Below are 22,518 nucleotides of genomic sequence, written 5' to 3'. Positions count from 1 at the left end.
AAATTGGATCTATCACAAACCACAGCTTAAGGTTCTGTATAGTTAACAAAAATTTGGTTCCACAATTAGAAACTATCCACACAAAACTGTGGAACTGAATTATATATGGAAAGAGTGGTAGTGAAATCAAGGAAAAGATAACATACAAATTTTGCTATGCAATACCGAAGGTGAACTTCTGGTTTTCAGTTTCTTTTAAAGTAGCCTAGGATATTGTTTATTATTTTTTGTTTAGTCATACTTGCGATCCCTCCCACTCAAAACATACAAACACTTCTCTAGATGAGCACTTTAAGGATAAAAATGACAAGATAAGCAAGTCCACACTAAGAAATAATTTCTATGCTTCAAGAACAGAAACAAGGTCAGTTCATGTTGCAAACAGCAGCTGTCACCCAAAATCTATCCATGCTATTTTGATGTTTTGTCTGGTTTTCCATAGCTGCAAGGATTTGGAGATCCTCTACAGACAGGCACTGCCATAATACCTTGCTGCTGAATTCCACTCGTTCCTGTATGAGAGTCTCCCAGGGCACATGACTGAACAACAGAATGACCATCACCAGTTCCCAGTTGAGCTCCTGGAGAGGCAGGGAGAAGATTTAAACATAACAGAAGGTACAACTCCAGTTCTGGGATCTAAAATGTGGGGGGTTTACCCCTGTCTTCAAGTGATAGGCAGCTTATTGTGGCTTTTAAACTTTCTTTTTCAAACCACCTCATTATAGGTCCAAAGCTCTAATAGTTTTTGTCTTCCAAAATTCACTGAACTTCCTACAAAAGGAAAGCTTTTCACATCAGAAATGCATAAGTACCTGTATACATTAATGCATTTTAAAGAGAAAAGAGTGCACATAATGTTAATTTTTAAAAAATTAACCCTTCTTGTTTTATACAGGTCCTAAATGTATAAGAAATAAAAGCTCAAGCACCCAGCTTTAAGGAGTTTGTATTTGAAAGCTTTAGGACAACAGTACTGGCTAAGAACAGTAAGGTCCATCTTCCTCCACAATCTGCTTCTAACCTTGACTAAAGCCTATGAAGAATATAAAACCTGTAATAATAACTGCAATAATGCAGATTTCCAGTTCTGCTGTATCATTTTATATTGAAGAGTCTAAGGTGTATATAGTATTTAAGTATTTAAAATACACTATGGGTTAATTCAATCTTAATACTGTTCTTGTTTTTATTTTGTAGAAATAAATTCCAGTATGTAATCTAACACCAGCATTAGAATATTTTAAAAGTTAATAATTCTCACTTGAAAGGTCATAAGTCACTCCTTATTATAAATATCAGGATGCTTATGCACTTCTAGGAGAAAATAACATACAAATGCTTTAGAAATCAAATTGTTTGATACTAGTTAATAAATAATTTTTGGAGGGGAAAAAAACATAGGTGAAAAATGTTTGTGTGTTTGAGATCAAATAAATAATTTAACAATGTCTATAAACAAATACTACCAAACAGTGAATAAATTAGAAAATATCTGTGATTTGCACTCAAAATTGTCATATGAAAGCAGTTCTTTTTTATAATACAAAATGGCAAGGGCATTATAAAAGAAGTTCATGTAGTTCAGTCCCAATAATTCTACGTATTGAAAGAATTTGACTGACCTCCTGTACTAACACAACCAGAAATGCTTTCTCCTGGTGAATAGCCCATTAGGCCACCATTTCCATTTCCACTTGGATTAGAAGGCACAGTTGCAAGAAGACCTAAAAATGAAAATAAATATATTTAAGAAAGATAGCAAGGAGGGGAAGAAAAAAAAAAAAAAAATCAAGTGCAGCATTCTGTTTCCCTTGCAAGAGCAAATTCTCCACCCTCACACCTTGAGTGGTTTATTTTATGACAGAACACCTCTCTGTCTTGCCTTTTCCTGTTTCTTGCCAAACAATTTTAGTTCACATTTACTTAACTTAAATTTTTCTACATCATATTCTGCATCACTTTTCCAATATTCCTTAGTTACACATATCCAGTATGTTGAGTTTAAGTGCAGCAATTAATATCTGAACATACTGACTGTTCACACTTTCCTGAGCAGTACAATGCACCTGGTTTACCTCTTGGAGCAAAGGGGAAGAATCCACCAGGGGCTGGGTTGGCACCTACTTCTGCAACATCATTTGCATATGCAGATACAGTATCACTGAAGTTAGAAACCATATTAAATTTCTAATCACTGCTGCTAAAACTTAACTGTACAAGAGCTTATCAGAATGCACAAAAGGCCCAACTTAACAAAAACACTTCTAAACACCCACAGAAAAATAAATTCAGGCAATATTTTGGACAGGTACTCCCCTCAAACTCTTTCCTTTCTCAGTTGTATATAATATTTACTTGGATACAAACCCTGGTCACCACCCTGAACTTAGACCTGATTCTCAGTGCTATGAGACTAAATTATTAATTGCTAGAAGGTGAGAGAAGTTTTAAATAACTAACTAAAGCAAATATTCTATAATCATACCCAGTCCTCTGTATCGTGAAAGCTGCTGGTAGATCTGTTTCATCCTCTCAATATTCAGACGGCTTGCCTCTGCATGGTTTACCATTGGTTTGGGATAATTAACTCCTATAATACATTTTGCAGCCTTCTGGATGCTCTCTGGGGCATTCCAAGGATCATAGATGTATTTTGCAGGAAAACCTCTAAGTACTGGCAAATAACGTCTTTAAAAAAATAACAAAAAGGTAAAAAGGTCATGTTAAGTATAAAGTTGCTAGGTAATTTAAGCAACCCATGAATCAATTACTGCAATTTCTGGATTGTGAGTTACCTGATATAATCCCCATTTGGGTCAGTTCTTCTGCCAAAACCCACTGGGCAGTAGCAGTGAAAAAACTGCTGAAAGAAGGAACTACAGGACAGCCACATCCAGCTTCCAGCATTCACACTCCAATCTGCATCAAGTAACAGCTCTTCAAAGACCTTATGAAAGCAGTGCAACAAGTTAGTCTAGGCATGGCACACCTTCAGTACACCTACTCTTTCAGCATTAGCTCCCGAGTTTCTGATTTAAGCTCTTTCCTACCTGGCAGCATTCACAGAATGCTCAATATGCAATTACAAATGCCTTAATACCAAACCCAAGAACAAAAGAAAAAAATCAAAACCGGGATTTTATCCTGTAAACATCACAGGAAGCTACACAATCTTACATAAACACATCCTTGAAAAATAAATCCCCAAAGGACGGCTGGAGACTCATGGCTTCCAAGTGGCATTTGCTGTTTTCAGAATTGCTTCATCACATCACAGCTGAGTAAACTTTGCAAAATTCCAGAAAACATATAAAAGGAACATACAAAGTACATTTTGAATTCAAATTGCTGGTCTGAATACCTCAACTTCCACAGCACTTTTCACTACGTGAGGAATCCCAAGAGTAGAATTCAAGAGTTTCAGGGCAGAACAAACATGCAGAAATTGTGCTTTTAAAAGCAAATAGTCAATCTAGCAAGTCACAGTTTTGAGAACACATTCATATTCTTGGAGGCATTATGAACCACCAAGAACACTGAAGGGTGGTGTGACAGATAATGAATTCTGGTCTGAAGACCAAAAAAAAAAAAAAAAAGAAATCTTCCAAACACTTTAATTCTAATTTGCTACCCCATTACAATTTAAAAAACCCTCAACAAAACATGAGAAAGTTAAAGATTTATAAGGGTTTTACTTTAAATCAGGAGCTCAGTAGCTATGAAACATTCAAGCTTCCAGCACTGATTGTTTTTTCATCTTCAACACAGACAGTATCAATTTGTACAAAAGGAAGTCTATCTGCTCAGTCAGATCACAGCAATGCAGACTGACAAAAAACAGAGCAAAGCCTCATTCTGTGAAGGACAATGCTCAAGGACCTTTTATAAAAAGAGTGTACCTAGAAGTAGTTTTAAGAACAGATACTTATTTAATACATATTTTTGCAAGTTCTGATTTCCATTTCCAAATTTTCCAAAGCAACCATCTGTCTTCATGCTAAGGCAGTAAAAACTCAGCACCTTGGTACTGCCACCCAACTTCAACTAATATAATTCCTATATAAGATCTAAGTAAGGTAATAATACCATTAAACAATGATCTCTCCATCTCTCTCTCCATATACTCAATAAGGCATTCATTCCACAGTACACAGTGAATAAGTGTTACAAAAGTATATTTTAATAAATATCTGCAACTACTTGGGAAAAAAGTTTGTTTTGAAAAACTAGGATTTATCTTAAAATGCTTTCAAAAAACATTTCAAATAGATGGTGACTCATAATGCAACAAGATCTTTAAACAGGAAGTGTGTTAGCACACAGTTATTCCACTAGATGCTGCCATGTAGTAAGACTTTGGAAATAACACCACATGGAAGGCCAGATTAACTTTTGCTACCTAAGGAAGTTTGAGTTGAACATATTTCCACTGCACAAGATTGGGGCCTTCATGAATCTGTATTATTGCAAAAGTAAGAACAAGCTGCCATGTATCTATAATTTACAGAGTAATTTATCTGTAATATACCCATGAGTTACCCATGTATGTGAATCTTCAATGTCTGTATTTGTGAACTGCAGAAGTAACCAAATTTTTTTAAACTGAAAGGTGTTTGCTTACAACTGATTTGTTAAGAAAGGAAATCTCCTATGATTATATACATATAGAAATATGGGGTCAAAATCCTGATGGAAATTAAATTTTTTTAGATTTCAAAAATAAAATTCTCTGATTCTCAATTTTTCATAGATTATTATTGCTCAGTAAAAGTTATGCTACCCTTCTAAAAATGTAAAATTGATTCAATTAATTAGCAAGAATAAATTATTCCATTGTTTTCCTCAAAAACGTGACATATTAAATTTGAACTTCAGCATCTTATACTTGCTTAAAATTAACAGCATTGAGCCTTCAGCCAAATCATGTTGCCTTTACTCACAGTTCTAACACTGGGCAAAGTGACAGAAATTGCTGAAGGGACATTCTCAGTTTTCTCTGTTCCCCTTTGCAGGGAAGCAGATGCAAGACATGAAAAGAAATTATTCATACACAGAATGACTGGGAAAAAAATAAATCTAGATTACAATAGTTATCCATGCTTACTTGTAAAGATTTAAGAAGAAATCTCAAATTTAAGAGAATTTCAGACCTATTCTGACTGCAAGAAACACTCTTAACGTTTCAATAAAAGGGAAGATCCAAGAGGAAAAATTTCAGCACACCTGGTTTATCAGAACTGATTTAGTTTTGCCCACAATTTAAGGTTTAAAATTCAACTTACAGCACACACAGTAACAATTCTAGGATGACTATCTGAAACTTTAACAGATACTTTAAGAAATTCAAGAACAAGAAAAAATACCTTCATTCCTTCTTCCCAGCTAATCCAGAGGTCACCTCGAGTCAAAAAGCACGCTACAGCATGCCGGGCTAAATGGTGAATCCAACCTTCCTGACGAAGTTGTGTCATAATTGCATCAATCCAAGGAAAACCTGTCCTGCCTTCTGCCCATTTGGCCAAAGCCTCAGGATTCTTATCCCATGGAATTTGAACACAGATAGGATTCCCCTCCATTTTATCAAACCGTGGATTGTTAGTCGCCGCTGTGTAGAAAAATTCACGCCATAACAGCTGGCCATAGAGGGAGAGGGGAGGGGAGCTGTTCTTTTTTACCTGAAGATCATCATTAAAGAAAAACATTTTATTAGGAGAAATAGCGGAAAACCATGGCATCTAACAATATATATCTGACTACACAGAAGTCCTACCTTTTTGTACAGATCCGTTAACTTGAAGTAAAAGAGCCGACAGGACAAACAGCCAAAGCGGAGGTAGGGACTAAGCCCCGTAGGGCTTGCCAGGAGGGAATTTGCATTCATTCTTGGTCTTTCAAAGTTTGCTACCCAAGCCTTAAAAAAACAAAAGAAAACCCACACCGCAAAATCAGACTAGAGGCTACAGAGAAACAAAGGGGGAAATCACACATTGTCTGTAACTGAATCCAAACACTGGACAGATGGTCAGGTCACCTACAATACACAGGTGCTCCTTTTGAAACAGAAGAATCTCTAGAAGGTAATTCAACTCAATGCAGAAGGCATGGACTGTCTTCCAGACCTATTTGTGCCTTTCTTTTCAATACACTGGAAACCTAGACAACTAGTGATACATTAGTTGTCAGAGGAATTCCCCTTCAAAATTATAAAATGTATGCTTCAAATAAAATTATTTCAAAAATAAATTTAGTTTTTTCTAGTACAGAAGAGTAAAACAGACTGTCTCTAAAATTCATATTAAAGATTATCTATTATCTTTAAAAATAAACTATTGATTTATATCATTAACACCTTGAGTTCAAGTTTGTGTGTTTGATTTTTTCTCTAACACGACTTGCCCAAATCCCTTTAGGTTTCGCAGCCTAACTTAAAAAGAGCAACTATGTTTCCCAGATATGTCAGGCTTGCAGTAATCTGAAACATACCTTTCGCTCTAAGTGTCTTTCTAATCGTGTGAGGGCTTCAGTTTCTCCCCCTGGCCATACTGCAGAAGGCAGCCCATCTGTGTCAAAACCTGAAAGACAAATTGAAACAAGGAAATTGCTTGTTTGCTTACTCTGCAAGGCAACAAAATTATAGCATATTGATACTTGACTACTGCATCCTGGGAAAAACCCTAAATTGGACACAAGAGAAACTGTGCTTTAAAATGGTATGAGACCAAGTCTTCCCAAAGCACATCCAATACCTCTAACTTGCAGCAAAACTCAAGTTTTTCCTTTACATTTATATTAATATACATTATACTTCAGTCCAAATTCTTCTGGTGGTGTGGGGTGGTTTTTTTTGGGGGTCGGTTTTTTTTTTTCCATTTTTTTTTTCCCCATGAAATGACCCCTTTATCATTTACCAAATCTGCAATATGCAAGTTATCCTAAAACTATAACCTTTTTTTTTTAATTACTACTAACAAGCAACAATTACTTTTGTAATTTACAGAATGTCTAAAAACTTTTCCACCACAGTAAAAACGTGAGTGCCATCTTCAGAACGTTCCTAGATATCACTGACCTCAACTTAACTAACAAAGATTGTTAATCTGATGATAAACATGTACTTGAGCCACAAAAGAAAGATAAAATGAAGGTAATCAGATTTTTTCCCAACCCTCCCACCTGCCCCAAGATTGCTCACCAGATGCAGGGGAGAACATGTCTGCCTATAGTTTAACCACTGCATAGTGAGATCATCTTTTCTTATAAAGGCGTTAAAAAACAAAGTCTATTCTGTGAGAGTTCAAATGGACTAGACAGGGCAGTCACAGGTTAACCAAAATCTGTCCAGAGCCTTCTGTTAGCAGTTTGGAGGTCATACCATGTTTTCTTGCATTTTGGGATGTGTGGGGAAACAGGAAAGAGATGAGGAGATTCACAGGACCATAGCTGACACAATTGCTTAAAATTTCATTTAGAGAAATCTAAGACTTTCCCCCCCCCGAACCATCTAAAGTAATTAATTGTCTCATTACTATCTTTTTTGGTATATCAAGAAAAGAGGGCACTTTTTTAAAACTAGTTTGTTAAACGACAGATTAATGACCTGAAGCACAAAGATACAAAGTGTATTTAATACAAAATGAAGCATCAAAGACTATTAATTAATAGCTTAATGATTATTTGGCACCCTGGGAAATCAGCTATGCTGTACTACAAGAAGCCAAACAATACTCAGTATAGCTTGACCTGACACTTCATTTACCAGAAAACAACCAAAAGTTAGAGTCGATTATCTTTTTTTCTGTTCCTTTTGTATGCCATAATTGCATCAAGTTAACAATTAACCACTAGCAGGACCTCACTTCTTTTAAGTATTGTGCTTTTAGTGGGAGATTACATCTTACTTCTTTCAAAATGTCAAAGCAATCTCAGAACATACCCAGTTCTTCAAGCGATGGCACACCGTATTTCTCATCATGGTCATCAGAAACTGGAGTAGTACATTTTTTCATTACTTCTGGGGTTATAGTCTCCACAGGCATCTCCAGGGGTTCCATTCTACTAATTAGGGTCTGAAATCGCTTGTAAGTAAGAGGAGGCTGTCCTCCATTTAATTCTATTATTCTGCATTAAAGAAAAAAAGAAAATAAGCATGTCAATTATAACAATAGTATTTAACAGTTTTTCTTATAAAATATACACACCTACACATACAAAGAAATATCTTCTTACCTCTCTCCATCTTACAATCCCAAATATACAGGGTAATCCAGACAGTTATAACTTTAAATCTACCATCCTTCTTTCCCCACTAGGGAGACACATAAATTAACTGTTTATAACCAAGTAAATTTTCTTCATGCCTGGGTTAAAGAAATTCCCTCATGAAAAAGGATATACTGAGCACGGACAGTTCAAGGCAAAGAAAAGACCAGGTAAGTAAAGCAGATAGAGATCCTAGCTAAATACAGAAGTATCTAGTTCATGAACAAGGCCATGGTATTTACATTCAAAGAAATTCACTTTCCCCTTCTGGTACTGAGAACAGTACTCAATATCAGAACTACCTTAATATGGGAGGAAAATTACATGTAGCTTATACACACTGACTGCTGTAAAAACACAGTTACATGTTTTGCATTGCCATTTTAAATAAATCTGAAATCTTGGAAAAAAGGAAAACTTTGAAGAAAAATTTACAAAGTTATAGATGAAACCAAATGCTTATTTAGCAAGGTGTTTGGGTGGGAGGGAAAAATCAATCTAGAATAAAAAAGAAGTCAGCTACTGGCTTCAAAAAGTAAATGCTTCCAATTTCACTGCCCTCTCATGTGTCTAACAGTCGCTTATATACCAGCTTGTAACAGAATAAAATGGGCAGCTACCACAATAAATCACTTAATGTTACAGGAAGACAAATCATATGTGTAACTAGTTTGTGGATTATGTTTCTGTAACAGGGAATTAACCTAATCCATTAAATAGATCTGTGGAAAAATATAAACAAGACATTAAATAAGGCAATACAGGGATAGCAAGCAATCTCACATTACTTACTGAATAGGTAATTGGTACGAAATAGTTCTTAAAAAAACTCAAAGGACTTCCTCATAACTTGTGTACAAAAAGTGAAATAAAGACAAACCAAACAAAACAACTAAAGAAAACCAGATGTTATTTGGGAGAAGTTACAGGCATGTTTGAGTAGATTAATTATAAATGACAAGTAATTAAGATGAACATTATTTTCAAAAGAACTCCAAATTAAAACTGCATTTCAGATATAGTTACATACCATTTTTTGGAGTTTCAAAATTCTACTGAGTATGTAATAAAATCTGGATGGATGGATAAAAGCAAAACCTAAATTTGTAGTTTTCCTAACTATGAACTGTTTGGTGTGGAAAGTAGCCCAGAATATACAAATAAATACTACATAAAATTCCAAGGGGTTTTTCCCACCTTTTTTTAAAATCCAAGGTAAATGGTAACTTACTTGTCTAGGTCATACAATGTATGTGAAATTCGAACAATGACCTCCACTCCAGCTTCACTGGCCAGTTTCTTGATAGCTGCATCTCTTTCCTTCCCAAATGGTTCTGAATCATATTCAATTGAAAGTTTTGCAATGTTCCATTCCTAAAACACAAACCAAAAGTGTGCTCCTTTAGCAACTCAGCTGCCTGATGGAGGGTCAGGGAAAGGAGAACTGGAAGGATGGGCAGAACGGAACACCAGCTATTACCTGTGGATAGGTATCAGAGATACAGAAAGAGCCAAAACACATATAGCACCCAGAATAACAAAAATAAAGTCAACTTTTTGGCATCTAAGTAGCTATCAGGCATAAGAAAGGCTCCATCTGTCCTATTACCATGGGTGCTCACTGTAATGGAACAATTTCCATGCAAATTTTGAAAACTCATCTCTAACTTTAGGATCCGCATACCTTAAGAGAAGAGGAAGATGACAAAGGCAGTCTTCTGAACATGGATCAGCAGAAGAACCTTGCTCAGTAGAAAAGCTTTTTACTTATGTCTGTCAGCTTTAGCAACAGAACTGAAGTTTCAAGGGAGGAGGGGTGGAAATACTGTCCCACTCTATCATCAAACACTTCCTTTACCTTTTCCAAATCCCTTCTCCTCATTCAGACAATTTTCAAATTCTTAATTAAAAAAAAAAAGAAAAAAAGGCTGTCTTCCACAAAGAGAATGCTCTTATGCCTTGATGTCTAATATTCTTTATGTCACAGATGCTGTTACCACAGCAAGCAGCCACAGGTGAAGAAAAAGATGGGAACAAAGGGATCAATAATGGCAAAGGCTTCTTCAACAGTAAGAAGTTGGAAAGGTGAAGTATGAACAATATTATCCTAGAAAGTTATCATGTCAATCAAACTCAAATACCTCTCTAATCCCTCAGACTCTTAATGACTTGATTTAATACACCATAGTATTTCAAAGAATTTGCTTTACACCAGAGACAAGGGCACTCAATGCTAATCACCTGGGGTGCTATTTCACTTCTGAACTCCAGCTCTCTCCTAGATAAAGCCCAGCCCTGAGGACAGATGATTCCAAGGAGTGCTTGCTCTTTGTAACAAGGCTGGGATCCCACCATCTTTAAGTCTGCCAAGACTAACCCAGCAGGCCTTGAATCCTCAAGCAACCTCCTACACCCATCACGTAACATTTACTTCCCATTTCATAAATATAACATAAAACCACTGTCTGACAAGTTGCAGCAGAAACTTTTCTAAACCCTTCCTTCCTCTGGCTTTTTGCAAAGAAAACCATAAAATAACGTGTCCAAGACACAGAGTCACATCCCTAAGGGAGTCAAGAAACTGAGACAACTGCTGTGTAATATGAATATACCCAGATCACATCAGCATGAACCAGGCAATTAGAAGAATCATGGACACAGATAATTTTACACATACTCATACTGCCAGTTTTAGCAACACTGATGCATTAAAAAAAATTAGTGATTGTTTCAATTTTATTTTCTTTATTAAGCCAAGCCCAAAGAGCTAAAGACAGAAAACAGACCAGGATAAATTGAAGAGGATGAGGCAAGAACAAGCCAAAACTTAACTGAAATGAAAGAGCCTAAAGGTGTTTGAGGACTTTTGTAAGGATGAAGACAAATCAGTGTCCTGCCTTTTGAAGGAATTGTTCAGACAGCGAAAAGGAAAGCCTCAACAAGAAATAGCTGTGATACATTCATTCCCAGGAAATCCACAGATACTGGCAGGCTCCTGACACCTGATAGGGCTCTACAGAAGTTCCACTATCTCCTACCTTAAGTTAATGACTTAACTGAAGTTATTTTTCCAAACTTAACTGAACTTATCTTTTCCACATGTGTTCTTTCAGGGTCAGGATCATGGCTCACCTTTGAGACATTTAATAGAGATGATCTGAAAAGCTTTGTTCAGTGTTATAAGCCCTTCACTGCACTGCAAGTGTCTGATGTACAGCTACTGCTCTGGCAAAAGAAGTTGTGAGATGTAATTATAAAACATAGATGCATGTTCCAGGTATACTTCAGCCAAAATGAAAAAAATCCTCAAGAACTGCAGTAACTTGTTTGAGCACAGAGGATGTCCTGAAAAGCCCCTCAGTGAACCAATATATGATAGACACTAACTTGAGGAACCAGAAGACATAGACAGATGTGAATATTATTTTTTGATTGCTGTGTGCTAGCTATATTCCGAGTTAATTTTCTTCTCAGCACTAAAATGAATATTCTAAAAATGTGGCAATCCAATGCTACCAGGCATAGAAAGATCAGCCCAGCAGCAATATATGAAACAGGAGCTGTCAAAGTAGCCATTAAAGTATTTAAGAAGACTTGTCACAGGTTGCTCAAATCCAGAAGGCAATACACAATACAAAGACCTTTGCTTCTATTTAAATGCAATCAAACCAAGTTTGGCAGACAAATACAACAAGCTTGAATATCTGACAGGTGGGCAAGCAGCAGCTAATGCCACACTACTCTTCCAGGAAAATCTCCACTGAGGGGAAATTAAGCAAAGACCAGCAGAAGTATCATCCACTTAACATTTCACAACAAAAGCACAATAACGAAGACAGAAATGTGAGTTTGGGTTGAGTTTTCAGGTTGGTGTTGAAGACTTCGGAATTAAAAATAATGAACATAGGACCTCTTTGGAAAAATGGATATTTCCTTTTGCTTCCCCCCCGCCCCCCTCCCCGTCTTGTTTCAGTCATCTCAGTTCAATCATTCTGAAAAAAACTCTTCAATTTGCCAACTGTTCATTTTTTACTATACTATTACAGTATTACTACCTTAAATACACTATTATCCATAGACAACATATTACTATCAGTAACAATCACTCACAGCTTTAATTTTTTTCCATAAGACCCTTTTCCACAAAAGCCTGAAATTTCTTTGACTAGAAATTTCTTTTAACAATCTTGCAACTAGAAAAAAGCTTATTAAATCACCTTTAATGGCTAAAAAGCAATCACAGTAGATGTTAGGCCGAAATAAAACATTGCTTTTGCAGGTCAGGCTTTGAATGTGTGGATTCATGTGGGCAAAATTTTATTTCAGTACTACAAAGGGAACTTGTAAAGGAAAATGTAGTACTATACAGTACCCACACTTAGCAAATCATTTGAAATCAATTCTGCTTCTGGAAATGGGTGAAGTCTAAAAGCAACTCAGCTCAGTTCGTGATATGTACATTAGAGACGAAAAATTCAAAACTAACACAACCTTAATGAGAAACTGCAAGGATAGATCAGTGTTTACATGAATAACTTGCACTGAATGAAACAGTACAAGAAATACCCCTAGCTGTAATTAGTTTGTTGGTCATATTTGTGGATTAGAAACAACAACTGCAAGGTGGCATTTACCTTAAAAAGCCTGGGGAAAACATCTGCTGGCTGTCCACGGATAACAAACAGACGTGAATTTAGTTTCCGTAGATTGGCATCAAGATCCTCAAGACATTGAAGCAGGAATCTGCAAGAATTTAGAACATTTATTTTCTGAGGCAAACCAGACAATTTTACAATAGAAAAAGGTAACTAAGAGGAATAATCAACAATAATTATCAGACCTTGAGTGCTTGGTACATATTTTAGTGATGCATGCATGTCCACATCCTAATTACGCTTGGCTTACAGTGGTATGACACCATGTAATACCTTCCACAATACATAATCATAAAACCAAACCACATTGTCATTTCAGTTTTCCCCTCAATGTTATTCACCTCTAGAATGGACTAAAACATAATCTAATCTTAACTAAAACTACAAGTCTCTTGTCATTCTAAAGACAGAAAAACCCCTACACTACAGAAAAAAAAACCCAAGGAACAAAGAGATAATCAGCTGTTGGCACACTGCTGTTAAACTTAATCCAAAGCCTTCTTACAACACTGAACCGTTACTAAAAATGGCATACCAGAGGAGGACACAGTCATGACTGTGGCCTTCATTTATAGAAACAGCTCTCTACGTAACATATGCTTCTTGGCTGTAACCTCACCTGAATTATTTAATGAGCAAATTAGCACAGCAGGCAAAAAACAAAAAGGGGAGAATGGGGTGCTGCAAATCTTCAAGTGTTCCAAGGAAAAAGGTAGTTGCACAAAGAATGCTGAGACAGGTTCACATACACAAAGATTTAGTAGTAGATATAATAACTAAAATAACTCCAATAATTAAAGTGGTCTGGGGAAGAAATAAAAACAATAGTAAAGAGGAAAAAAAAAGAACTCTACCTCGCATCCAGCTGGAATGAGAAGTGCTAGGCTGTAGCGCCTTTCCCCTGGACTCTCTCCAGTCTAACAAGTGGCTCTTCCATAATATTTTTCTTGTGGTCAGCAGGTTGAGGGAGGTGATCCTCTCCCTTTACTTTGCCCTGGTGAGACCACACCTGGAGTGTTGAGTCTGGTCTGAGTCTGCTGAGTTCTGGGCTCCCTAGCCAAAGAAAGACCAAAAACTACTGGGGAGGGTCTGGTAGGAGGCTACAAAGATGGTGAGGGGGCTGGTGCACCTATCTTAAGAGCAAGGGCTAAGAGAGCTGGGCCTGTGTAGTCTAGAGAAGAGATGACAGAGGGGATCTTATCAATTCATACAGAGATCTTAGATGCAGTGCCAAGAGGAAGAGGCCAGACTCTTTTCAGTGATGCTTAGCAGCAAGACACAAACTGAAATAGGAAACTGCATCTGAATGTAAGGAAAAGCTTTTCTGAAGGTGACAGAAGACTGAAACAGGCTGCCCAAAGAGGTTGCAGTCTCCTTTCCTGGATATATTCGAAACCCATCCTGGACATGGTCCTGCTCCAGGTGAACCCGCTTTAGCAGGGACAGTTGGACTAGGTAATCTCCAGAGGTCCCTTCCTACCACATACATTCTGTAATTCTTTACTAACAATATACATTTCACCAATGTATGCTCAAGCCCTCTCAGCCATTTCTTCTCACAGTGCTGTTGGCACTCAGCAGAGCACGTGCTGATCAGGGCAACTGCTGAGTCAGTGCCTGCTGGTCATTAACCTCTGTGCTCACACATTATTGCATCCTCTGCCATAAAACACAAGCTACACCCAAAGATGGGGAAAAAAGAGACAATACCCACACTGTAGTCCATTACTCCTGAGAAACCCTGCTGTAATGACACGGTGCAGGTGTCAGGTCACAGCGATAACACCTCTGGAGCAACCACCCCAGAGCACGGCAGGGGAAGCAGTGCCACGACAGCTGGAGACTGTGCCTGCTGAGAAGGAGCACAGCAACCACGGAAGGGCAGCAGCACCTCTGAAACTGCCCACAGTGTTATCAAGACAAAGGCGCTGAGCAACCAGATTTACTAAAATCACGAGTTCATATGCACCAAGATTTTTAAGACAAATCCTAAAAGGTAACCAGATACAAAGAAATTAATTAATCAAAAATGCCTAATTTTCTCATTTTGCTCAGTTTTGAAAAAGCTCTGCTATAGTTAGAAAAGAAGAAACTTCTCTATACTCATTTAGTTAGAATGCAGGAGTCATTTTAAGAATCAGGTGAGAGTTGCATATGCTACTATTACAGAGAACTTGAGCCTCATGTTCCCATGACAAAGCCAATTCTATGTGGACTCTGAAAATTACAGCTTCATTTTCTCTTTTTTTTTTTTTAAACTTGGAATGACAGACATTATTCATTAGTCTTACCCATGTGAATCTCACTTACATGGACCATGTGTGTTCATATATACTTCACAAATCACTAGGGAGACAAACTGCAATATTGTCCTGGGTATCTTTGGAGTAGTTGTTGTTGTTTGGTTGTATGGAATTTTGTTGTTGTTACATTGGATTGTTTGTTTTTTATCTAAACTCATCTCACGGAGTAGAGGGAAAGGTTATGGAAAGAAACTGGTGACATGAAGTATGAAGTATGGTGACATAACTATTTTAGGAAACTTTATTTTTTCCTATTGGCATTTCAGTTCCCTCTATATCCCTTTTCTCAGTCTTTTTTCTTCCTATCTGACTGATCACAATATATAATTTCTAGGCTGGACTTGGCACAAAATCCTATTCAAGAAGATAACATACACTGACCCAGTCTCCACATCCAAGATCCCTAAACTTGCCCTTAATACTGTTTAATCTCCATTTGTTGGTTCCCCAAATCCCCTCTATTATCTCTCATCACACTCCAGCATTTCAATCTCCATAAAACTTTCAGGTACTTAACAAAAATAACAGTGTAGATTCACACTATTAAATTGATGTAGGAAGAGAGCAGGAGGGTGGCCAGAGGACAACACTTCCCCTTACCTCAGCAACAACCAGCACAAATTAAAACCAGTCCAACCACATCTTGTGTTGCAAGACTCACAGAAAGCACATTATTCAAACATAACAGAGCAAATCAAACCCTAGTGATCCTACAATATCTAGAGTAATAGCAATGCAAAAGAATACTGCTTTTGGCTTTCAGAACACACACTCAGTTCACAGTTACTCAGAAGAGGTATGCCATTTTTATTAGTCATATTTGAATCTTTCAGTTGAACCAAATGTGTTTTAACAAAATTTGATGCAAATAATATATATTTTTTTATCAACTGTGTTTTTTATACTATACCACATTTAAAGGCATTTTTTTCATTAAAGCGTTAATAGAAATTGTCTAACATAAAAGCCTTTACGCAGATTTATAGAATCATAAAATAGTTTAGGTTGGAAGGGACTTTTAAAGGTCATCTAGTCCAATCTCCACTGCAAAAAGCCTTATTCAATTAAATATGAACCTTCTTAAACAATCACTTTTAAAAATATACCTTACCAAGAAAAATAATAATTGAATCAACGACTTGTCATAAACAAAATTTTCACCTCCTCTTTTTCTCATTAGTACCTCTAAAACTTGCAGAAGCAGCACAGCATCTTTAACTGAATGCAAAATTACTTTACCTTTCTCTCTGAAAAAATACACCAGAATGCTCACAAACATGTTCCTTTCACAGTATAACAAAACCAAAAATAAATGGTAAATTAGTCTATGAATTAAAAATTAATATGAAACTTCCATCTCATAGAAAGTATTTTGTTTCAGAATATGAGCTCTAGAGGCAAAGTTTCTTCATAGCACCTATGAAGTAAGAGCTATTAGGCTCGAACTCTACTATACTTTATACCAGACTCTGGCAATGAGAAGATATTTAAATCTCTCCCTACAGTATCAGGTCACGTTCCAGAGTCTGCAATCTAAACAATTTCTTTTTCCCTCAACCTAACAGTCAATGGGAAAGCACTTTCTTCTTCACTTTGAATTAATTGCATGAGCTCGAAGACTTAATTGAGACAAAAAAGATACCCAGATGATTTTTATCAGATTAGCATATCAGTCCAGTTTTCTGTATCTAGTTTAAAACATCCCCTGGGTAAACTAGAAGGAAAGGTTCTCTAACAATTTCACAGTGGCAAACGATGTGAGGTACAAGTGACATGACAGAGGGAGACAGAAAGGACTTACTTATTTTAATATGGGGAAGATGCTGATGCAAAGCATACCAGTCTGCAAGCAACATTCATAGACAGCATTACAGACATTTTGCCAGAGATATCAAATTATGATATTTAGAACTTTCATGAAAGCTGACGAAGAATTCATTCTTTAAAAGACTTGCACATACATAATATCTTAGCAGTTGACTCCAATAAACTCCACAATCTTCCCTGTTGTCAATCATACAAGGTATGCTTAGGGTCTAAAATACAAACTAAATGCAAGAAATTGACAATAATTGCATAATACAGCTTATAATTTTAGCTACCATGCAACTGAAATAAACTGATACCATCAAAGCAGCTATTCAAAAACTTCAATAAATAATTGTTAACCATTAATAACAGTTAACCATTAACAAAATTACTTAAAGCAAGCACTAAATCACACAATGTTCCTGGTTCTGCGCTATTAACGTGATTAAAGACTGTCCAGGGAAGAAGTCAGGAGCAGTCTGTTAAAAAGGTAACTTTTATTTAAGGGAGGAGATCTGCAAGAAGGATACTTATAGACACACCATTTAAGGCTACCCTTAAGTCTTGTTTGGGGTTATTTTTAGGTGTAATGAACACCCAGAAACCACAATCACATATATGCATCCTTTCACGTACAAAATGAGGGCAGTTGCTGGGAACTGAGGGGACTTAAAATACAATTACTTCTCTTGCAGGTGCTATTCATGTCTGAAAATGCTAGTGTGCTAAACCATTAAGAATAATTTTTCTGAACTAATCCAGATTCTGAAATTAACCATTAGCAGGAGTGTTAGACTGCACTGACCCACAAAAATATAGGAATTTAGCTAGGCCTCCTCAATCTGAAAGGAAATTTAAGATTTTGAGTGAAAAAGAACAGTGCTAAAACTTGTTCTGCCGTTAAGTTTGATTAATACATTTTACCCACATCTGATCAGCTTCCAGCAATCCATCCAAACTTGTGTTTAACCTCTCTTATTTAAATACCTTTTATCTATCCACTAGTCCTCACACCAAGCCATTGATTCCCATCAATAGAAAAGCTCAATCAAACAAGATACTCATGTTGTTATGGGTATTTGATTGCCACCCAGACTTTGTCTATCAGAATTATCTTAGGCAGCCTAATATCTGCTAGCTTTATTACCCTGTTCAAATGTTTCTTCCAACAATGCTATCAGATATTCCTCATCTTTCAGAGTTTAGTAGAGCTGTATTCAGTAAAAAGAAAGAATATTATACACTGTATAATACCAACCACATTTCATTAGAGGGAGTATAATTTACAGCATTAGACTCTAATGTATCAATCGCACAAATCATGGACCATTTATTTCTCTTCAGAGAGAAAGCAAGAGCACTTTTCTTTCACACTTAGTTTGCCATATGTTTGATTAGGTTATAAGGAGACTTCAGTATATATATTCAGTATAAATATACATCTCACATTAATTTCAACAGGAATAACAATGTGAATACCAAATCAAAAACCAAAACAGAGTATAAGGCACTGAGAAGCATCTCAATGATACCTGATGTCCCTTTATACAAATACTTAGTATTTTACCAGTATATTTTCCTGTTTGATTGTCACTAACCAATGTGTCTTAGTTCAAGCAGTATATTCTTATGAAACTGTAAGAAGATTAAGCTCAGACAGGATTTAAGTGTTATGTACACTCCACAGCATCCTTTGGCAGCCAGCCACAGTAGCATTTTCCTGTTACCAAATCAAGGTCACAGAGGCATCCCTCATTGTACCGCATTGTTTCAACAAATCCCACATCCAACTTCCACATCCTAAAATGGTATACAATAATACATTTTGTAAAGGTAGCAAAAAGTTCATGTTATTCAACTCTAAATACTTAAGTGAAGTAGCTGTGGGAGTTAATTAATCTCCTGCAGGGTTGCTCTACAGTCAGCAAAGAAAAAACAGCTCCTTTAGAGAGCAATTCAGGACTTTAGCATCTTTCATAACTTAGTATAGCTGATCCACTTGCAAAAACAAAACCAAACACTGACCACAAATGCATCACTTGACTTTTTTCCCCCTAATATTTACTACTGTTATAAACTTTAAGCAAAAGCAGAGCTGTGACAGAGAATGAATGCAAGATACATCCAAGCCCATGTACAGCTGTAAAAGAGGTTCTCTGGGAAAAAAAAAAAGCAATTCTTTGAAAACAGATGAAAGAAAGGGCTTTGAACAACAATCAAGAGAAAACCATGTTTAAAATTTAATCTCTCCAAGCTGAGTCCTTTCGGGTGCACCTTCTTTGACATTAAGGAATAAAGACCATTTCAGATATAGAGTGGGAATAGAACATCAACCACAGCAAGCAATACTGCTCTATTAGGAACAACAAACTCATTTGAATCAAACCTAGCGCACACTGGGTACAAAGCTAGAATTTCCTTACATATCATCCCTCATTAATTTCTTTCCAGCTGAATTAACTTTTCAAGGTTAGCATTCCCCAAAGGAAGGAAACACACCACTTTTTTTGTCCTATTCAAAAGACATTCATAATCTCCCAAAGATGAAGGAAGCAGGGTAATAGGCAGGATTACAAAACCTTTGGAGAGCTACATTTGGCCACTTCAAGCACCTACTTGGAGGAATCCCATGGGTTAAGACTCCACAAGTTAGAGGGGTCCAAGGGAGCTGATTAATACTCAAGCATCATTTGTCCAAAGCTAAGGACCAGTGCATGCCTATTAAATCAATTAAAAGCATCAGAAGACCTGTATGGATAAGCAAGGAGCTTGACAAAACTGAAACACAAGAATGTTTATGGAATATGGAAAACAGGACAGGCCACTTGGGAGGAATAAAGGCATGTTGTCAGAGTATGCAGGGATATCACAAAGAATACTAAGGTCCATTTGGACTGGAATCTACCAAGGGTTGTCAAGTATGACAAGAAGGGCTTCTTCAAACCTTTTCTACAAGTAGCAAAAAGAAGACTAGAGAAACATGGGCTCAATAGAGAGAAGGCACAATTAGTAAATGCTTTCTTTGCTCAGTCTTTATTGCTAAAGCCAGATTCCAGGAATCCCTGAGCATGGAGGCAAGAGTGAAAGTCCACAAAAAGGAAGATTTCCCTTAGGTCAAGGAGGATCAGATTAGATGTCCTTTAGTCAAACTTGACATCCAGAAATCCATAGATTCTGATGAGATGCACCCATGAATGTAGAGGGAGCTGGCGGGTATTATTGCTAAACCATCATCCATTCCATCATCTTTGAAAGGTCACAGAGAACAGGAGAGGTGCATAAGAGTACCAGTGCAGGTTAAATGTTGTCCTGCTGCAAAGTAGCTCTGCAGAGAAGGACCTGTGATTCCTGGTGGACAACAGGTTAAACCAGGAGCCAGCAGTGTGCCTTGCTGGCCAAGAAGGCCAATGGTACCCTGGGATGAATTAGGAAGAGCACTGCCAGCAGGTCAGGGGAGATGATCTGCACTGGTGAGGCCACATCCAGAGTGACGTGTCCAGGGCTGTGGCGGGGTATGCTGGGCTGCCCAGCTCAAGAAAGACAAGGAGCTCTTGAAGAACATCCAGGGGAGGGCTACAAAGTGGATGAGGAGACTGGAGCATCCCTCTAATGAGCAAAGGCTGAGAGAGCCAGGCCTGTGTAGTCTGGAGAAGAGACAACAGAGGGAATCTCATCAATGCATACAAATATCTTCAGGGCGGTGTCAAGAGGACAGGGCCGGACTCTTTTCAGCCATGCCCAGTGACAGAATAAGGGACGATGGGCAGAAACTAGAACTCAGGAAGCTCCATCTGAATATGAAGAAAAACGTCATTACTGTGGAAGTGACAGAGCACCAGAACAGGCCCCAGAGCAGTTGCAGTCCCCTTTCCTGGGGATACTCAAAACCTACCTGGACACATCCTGTGCAACCGCCTCTGGGTGAACTTGATCTCCAAAGTCCCTTCCTACCCCAACCATTTTTGATCCCGTGAAATAGCATTATGAAGTTGGTTCCTATTTTGTGAGCCATACATAACAAACAGCAAATGGTGTATTTAGTTTCTATGAAGTCTGGATCTTAACTTCACATTCAAAGGGCATCCATTACTCACCTAAATTATTCCCACATAACTTGAAACGAACATCTCAAATTACTTCATGTTACAAAGGTCAACCTGCTGGTGATAGAAGACTAACAGGCTCACAGCTTCCTAAATCTCTCTCTCTTAGTGTCTTCTGTTATTTAATGTACATATTCTGTGTTTCTTTTTTTTTAATCCTCTAATTCCAATCTGATAAATCAAGGTCTTTATTATTTGACTTGAATTCTTTATGCTTGTTCTCTCCAGAGAGAAACTAGTTGGATCCATAAAGGAAAATCAAGAGCAAACAAATTGTACTGGAGACAACTGGGGAAATATTACCTAGAAGCAAATTACAAAATTAGAGTTACTTGAGAGTACAGACATGGTCATACATAAATTCAAACCACCTTAATCTCATGTATCCAAGTTCTCTTATTTAAATTAGCAGCTCTTAAGGCTTGATGTAATTAAAAGAGAGCTGTCCTGCTTTATAAAATATTTCAGCCACATTATTTTCAGCAATCTAAGCTGTCCATGAGAAAGTAACAGCTAAGGCTCATTTCAAAAGAACAAGCACAGCAAGAGCACTCCAACAAGATGGTCTTGCAATCTAATTCTGAAGGACAGATTTTATACTGCCCTTTATTTACTTTAATAAAACCTTCTTCCTCTCCTTAAATTAAAGGGACCTCTTTAAGGTTAGAATTAGTGCTAGTAAAATTTTACAGTTTTATGTTTCCTAGAAATAAAATACTGGATTAAATAAATATATTTCTCAACTACACTAGATAAATTGCAAATCCTTAAGGTATAATCCATTATTTCTGGCTTCCCATATCTCAAAAATCTATTAAACTAATAAAAGAGAATTAAAGATAGAGATGAAATGCTTTAGCAAGCACAGAAATTGGTAGAAAGTTTGGAAATGGAAAAAAAATATCCAGAAGCTATTCTTGGAAATCTTAATTAAAACTGACTGGTGCTCACCTCATGGTGGTCAGACTTTCAGCATTGTCTTAACTTCCCATTGCTCCTATTATAAGTCCAAATGCCAAAATTTTCTGAACTGGTCTTTCAAAGCTGAAATTAGTAATTTATAGCTGAAAACAAGGTAAGCTTGATGAAGATATAATCTGAGTTTTGAGTAATAATCATGTAGGAAAAAAACCCAAAACATTTACCCCCCAACCAGATAACTGAAACACAGATTTGTTTATCAAGCTGTATAAATCCTGAAAACCTCCACTTTGTCCTCAACTATCTCAGGCTGTGGGCAGACTAATGGAGGTATCTCTTCACCTCATGATGCAGAGGCTGATGCAGGAAATGCAAAGAGCTCAGTCAGGTAAGTCCTGGAAAACAGAGCTGAAGTATAGCTCAAGACACAATTGATGAAATAATCCAAATAACCTCTAGATAAAC

The 22,518-nt window shown here is 37.0% G+C and overlaps 1 protein-coding gene across 2 annotated transcripts in view; it reads right to left on the bottom strand.

Annotated features, from left to right (window-relative positions):
* CRY1 (cryptochrome circadian regulator 1) overlaps positions 1-22,518 on the bottom strand; it is a 38,971-nt gene that overhangs the window by 3,585 nt on the left and 12,868 nt on the right. For both annotated transcript variants that reach the window (XM_014256649.2, XM_005527535.3), the window contains exons 2-11: positions 12,897-13,005; positions 9,494-9,636; positions 7,937-8,121; positions 6,487-6,575; positions 5,774-5,914; positions 5,367-5,678; positions 2,799-2,950; positions 2,489-2,691; positions 1,626-1,727; positions 489-581 (exon numbers count right to left, since the gene is read on the bottom strand). In XM_014256649.2, coding sequence (XP_014112124.1) covers positions 489-581; positions 1,626-1,727; positions 2,489-2,691; positions 2,799-2,950; positions 5,367-5,678; positions 5,774-5,914; positions 6,487-6,575; positions 7,937-8,121; positions 9,494-9,636; positions 12,897-13,005 — 1,529 coding nt within the window. The remainder of the gene's footprint in view (positions 1-488; positions 582-1,625; positions 1,728-2,488; positions 2,692-2,798; positions 2,951-5,366; positions 5,679-5,773; positions 5,915-6,486; positions 6,576-7,936; positions 8,122-9,493; positions 9,637-12,896; positions 13,006-22,518) is intronic.

This window comes from Pseudopodoces humilis, chromosome 5 (assembly GCF_049639895.1).
Source record: "Pseudopodoces humilis isolate 2021_Gansu_Grassland_sample_001 chromosome 5, ASM4963989v1, whole genome shotgun sequence".
Taxonomy (NCBI): Eukaryota; Metazoa; Chordata; class Aves; order Passeriformes; family Paridae; genus Pseudopodoces; species Pseudopodoces humilis.
The sequence above is the reverse complement of the archived record's forward strand: the minus strand, read 5'-3'. Positions and strand labels throughout refer to the sequence as shown.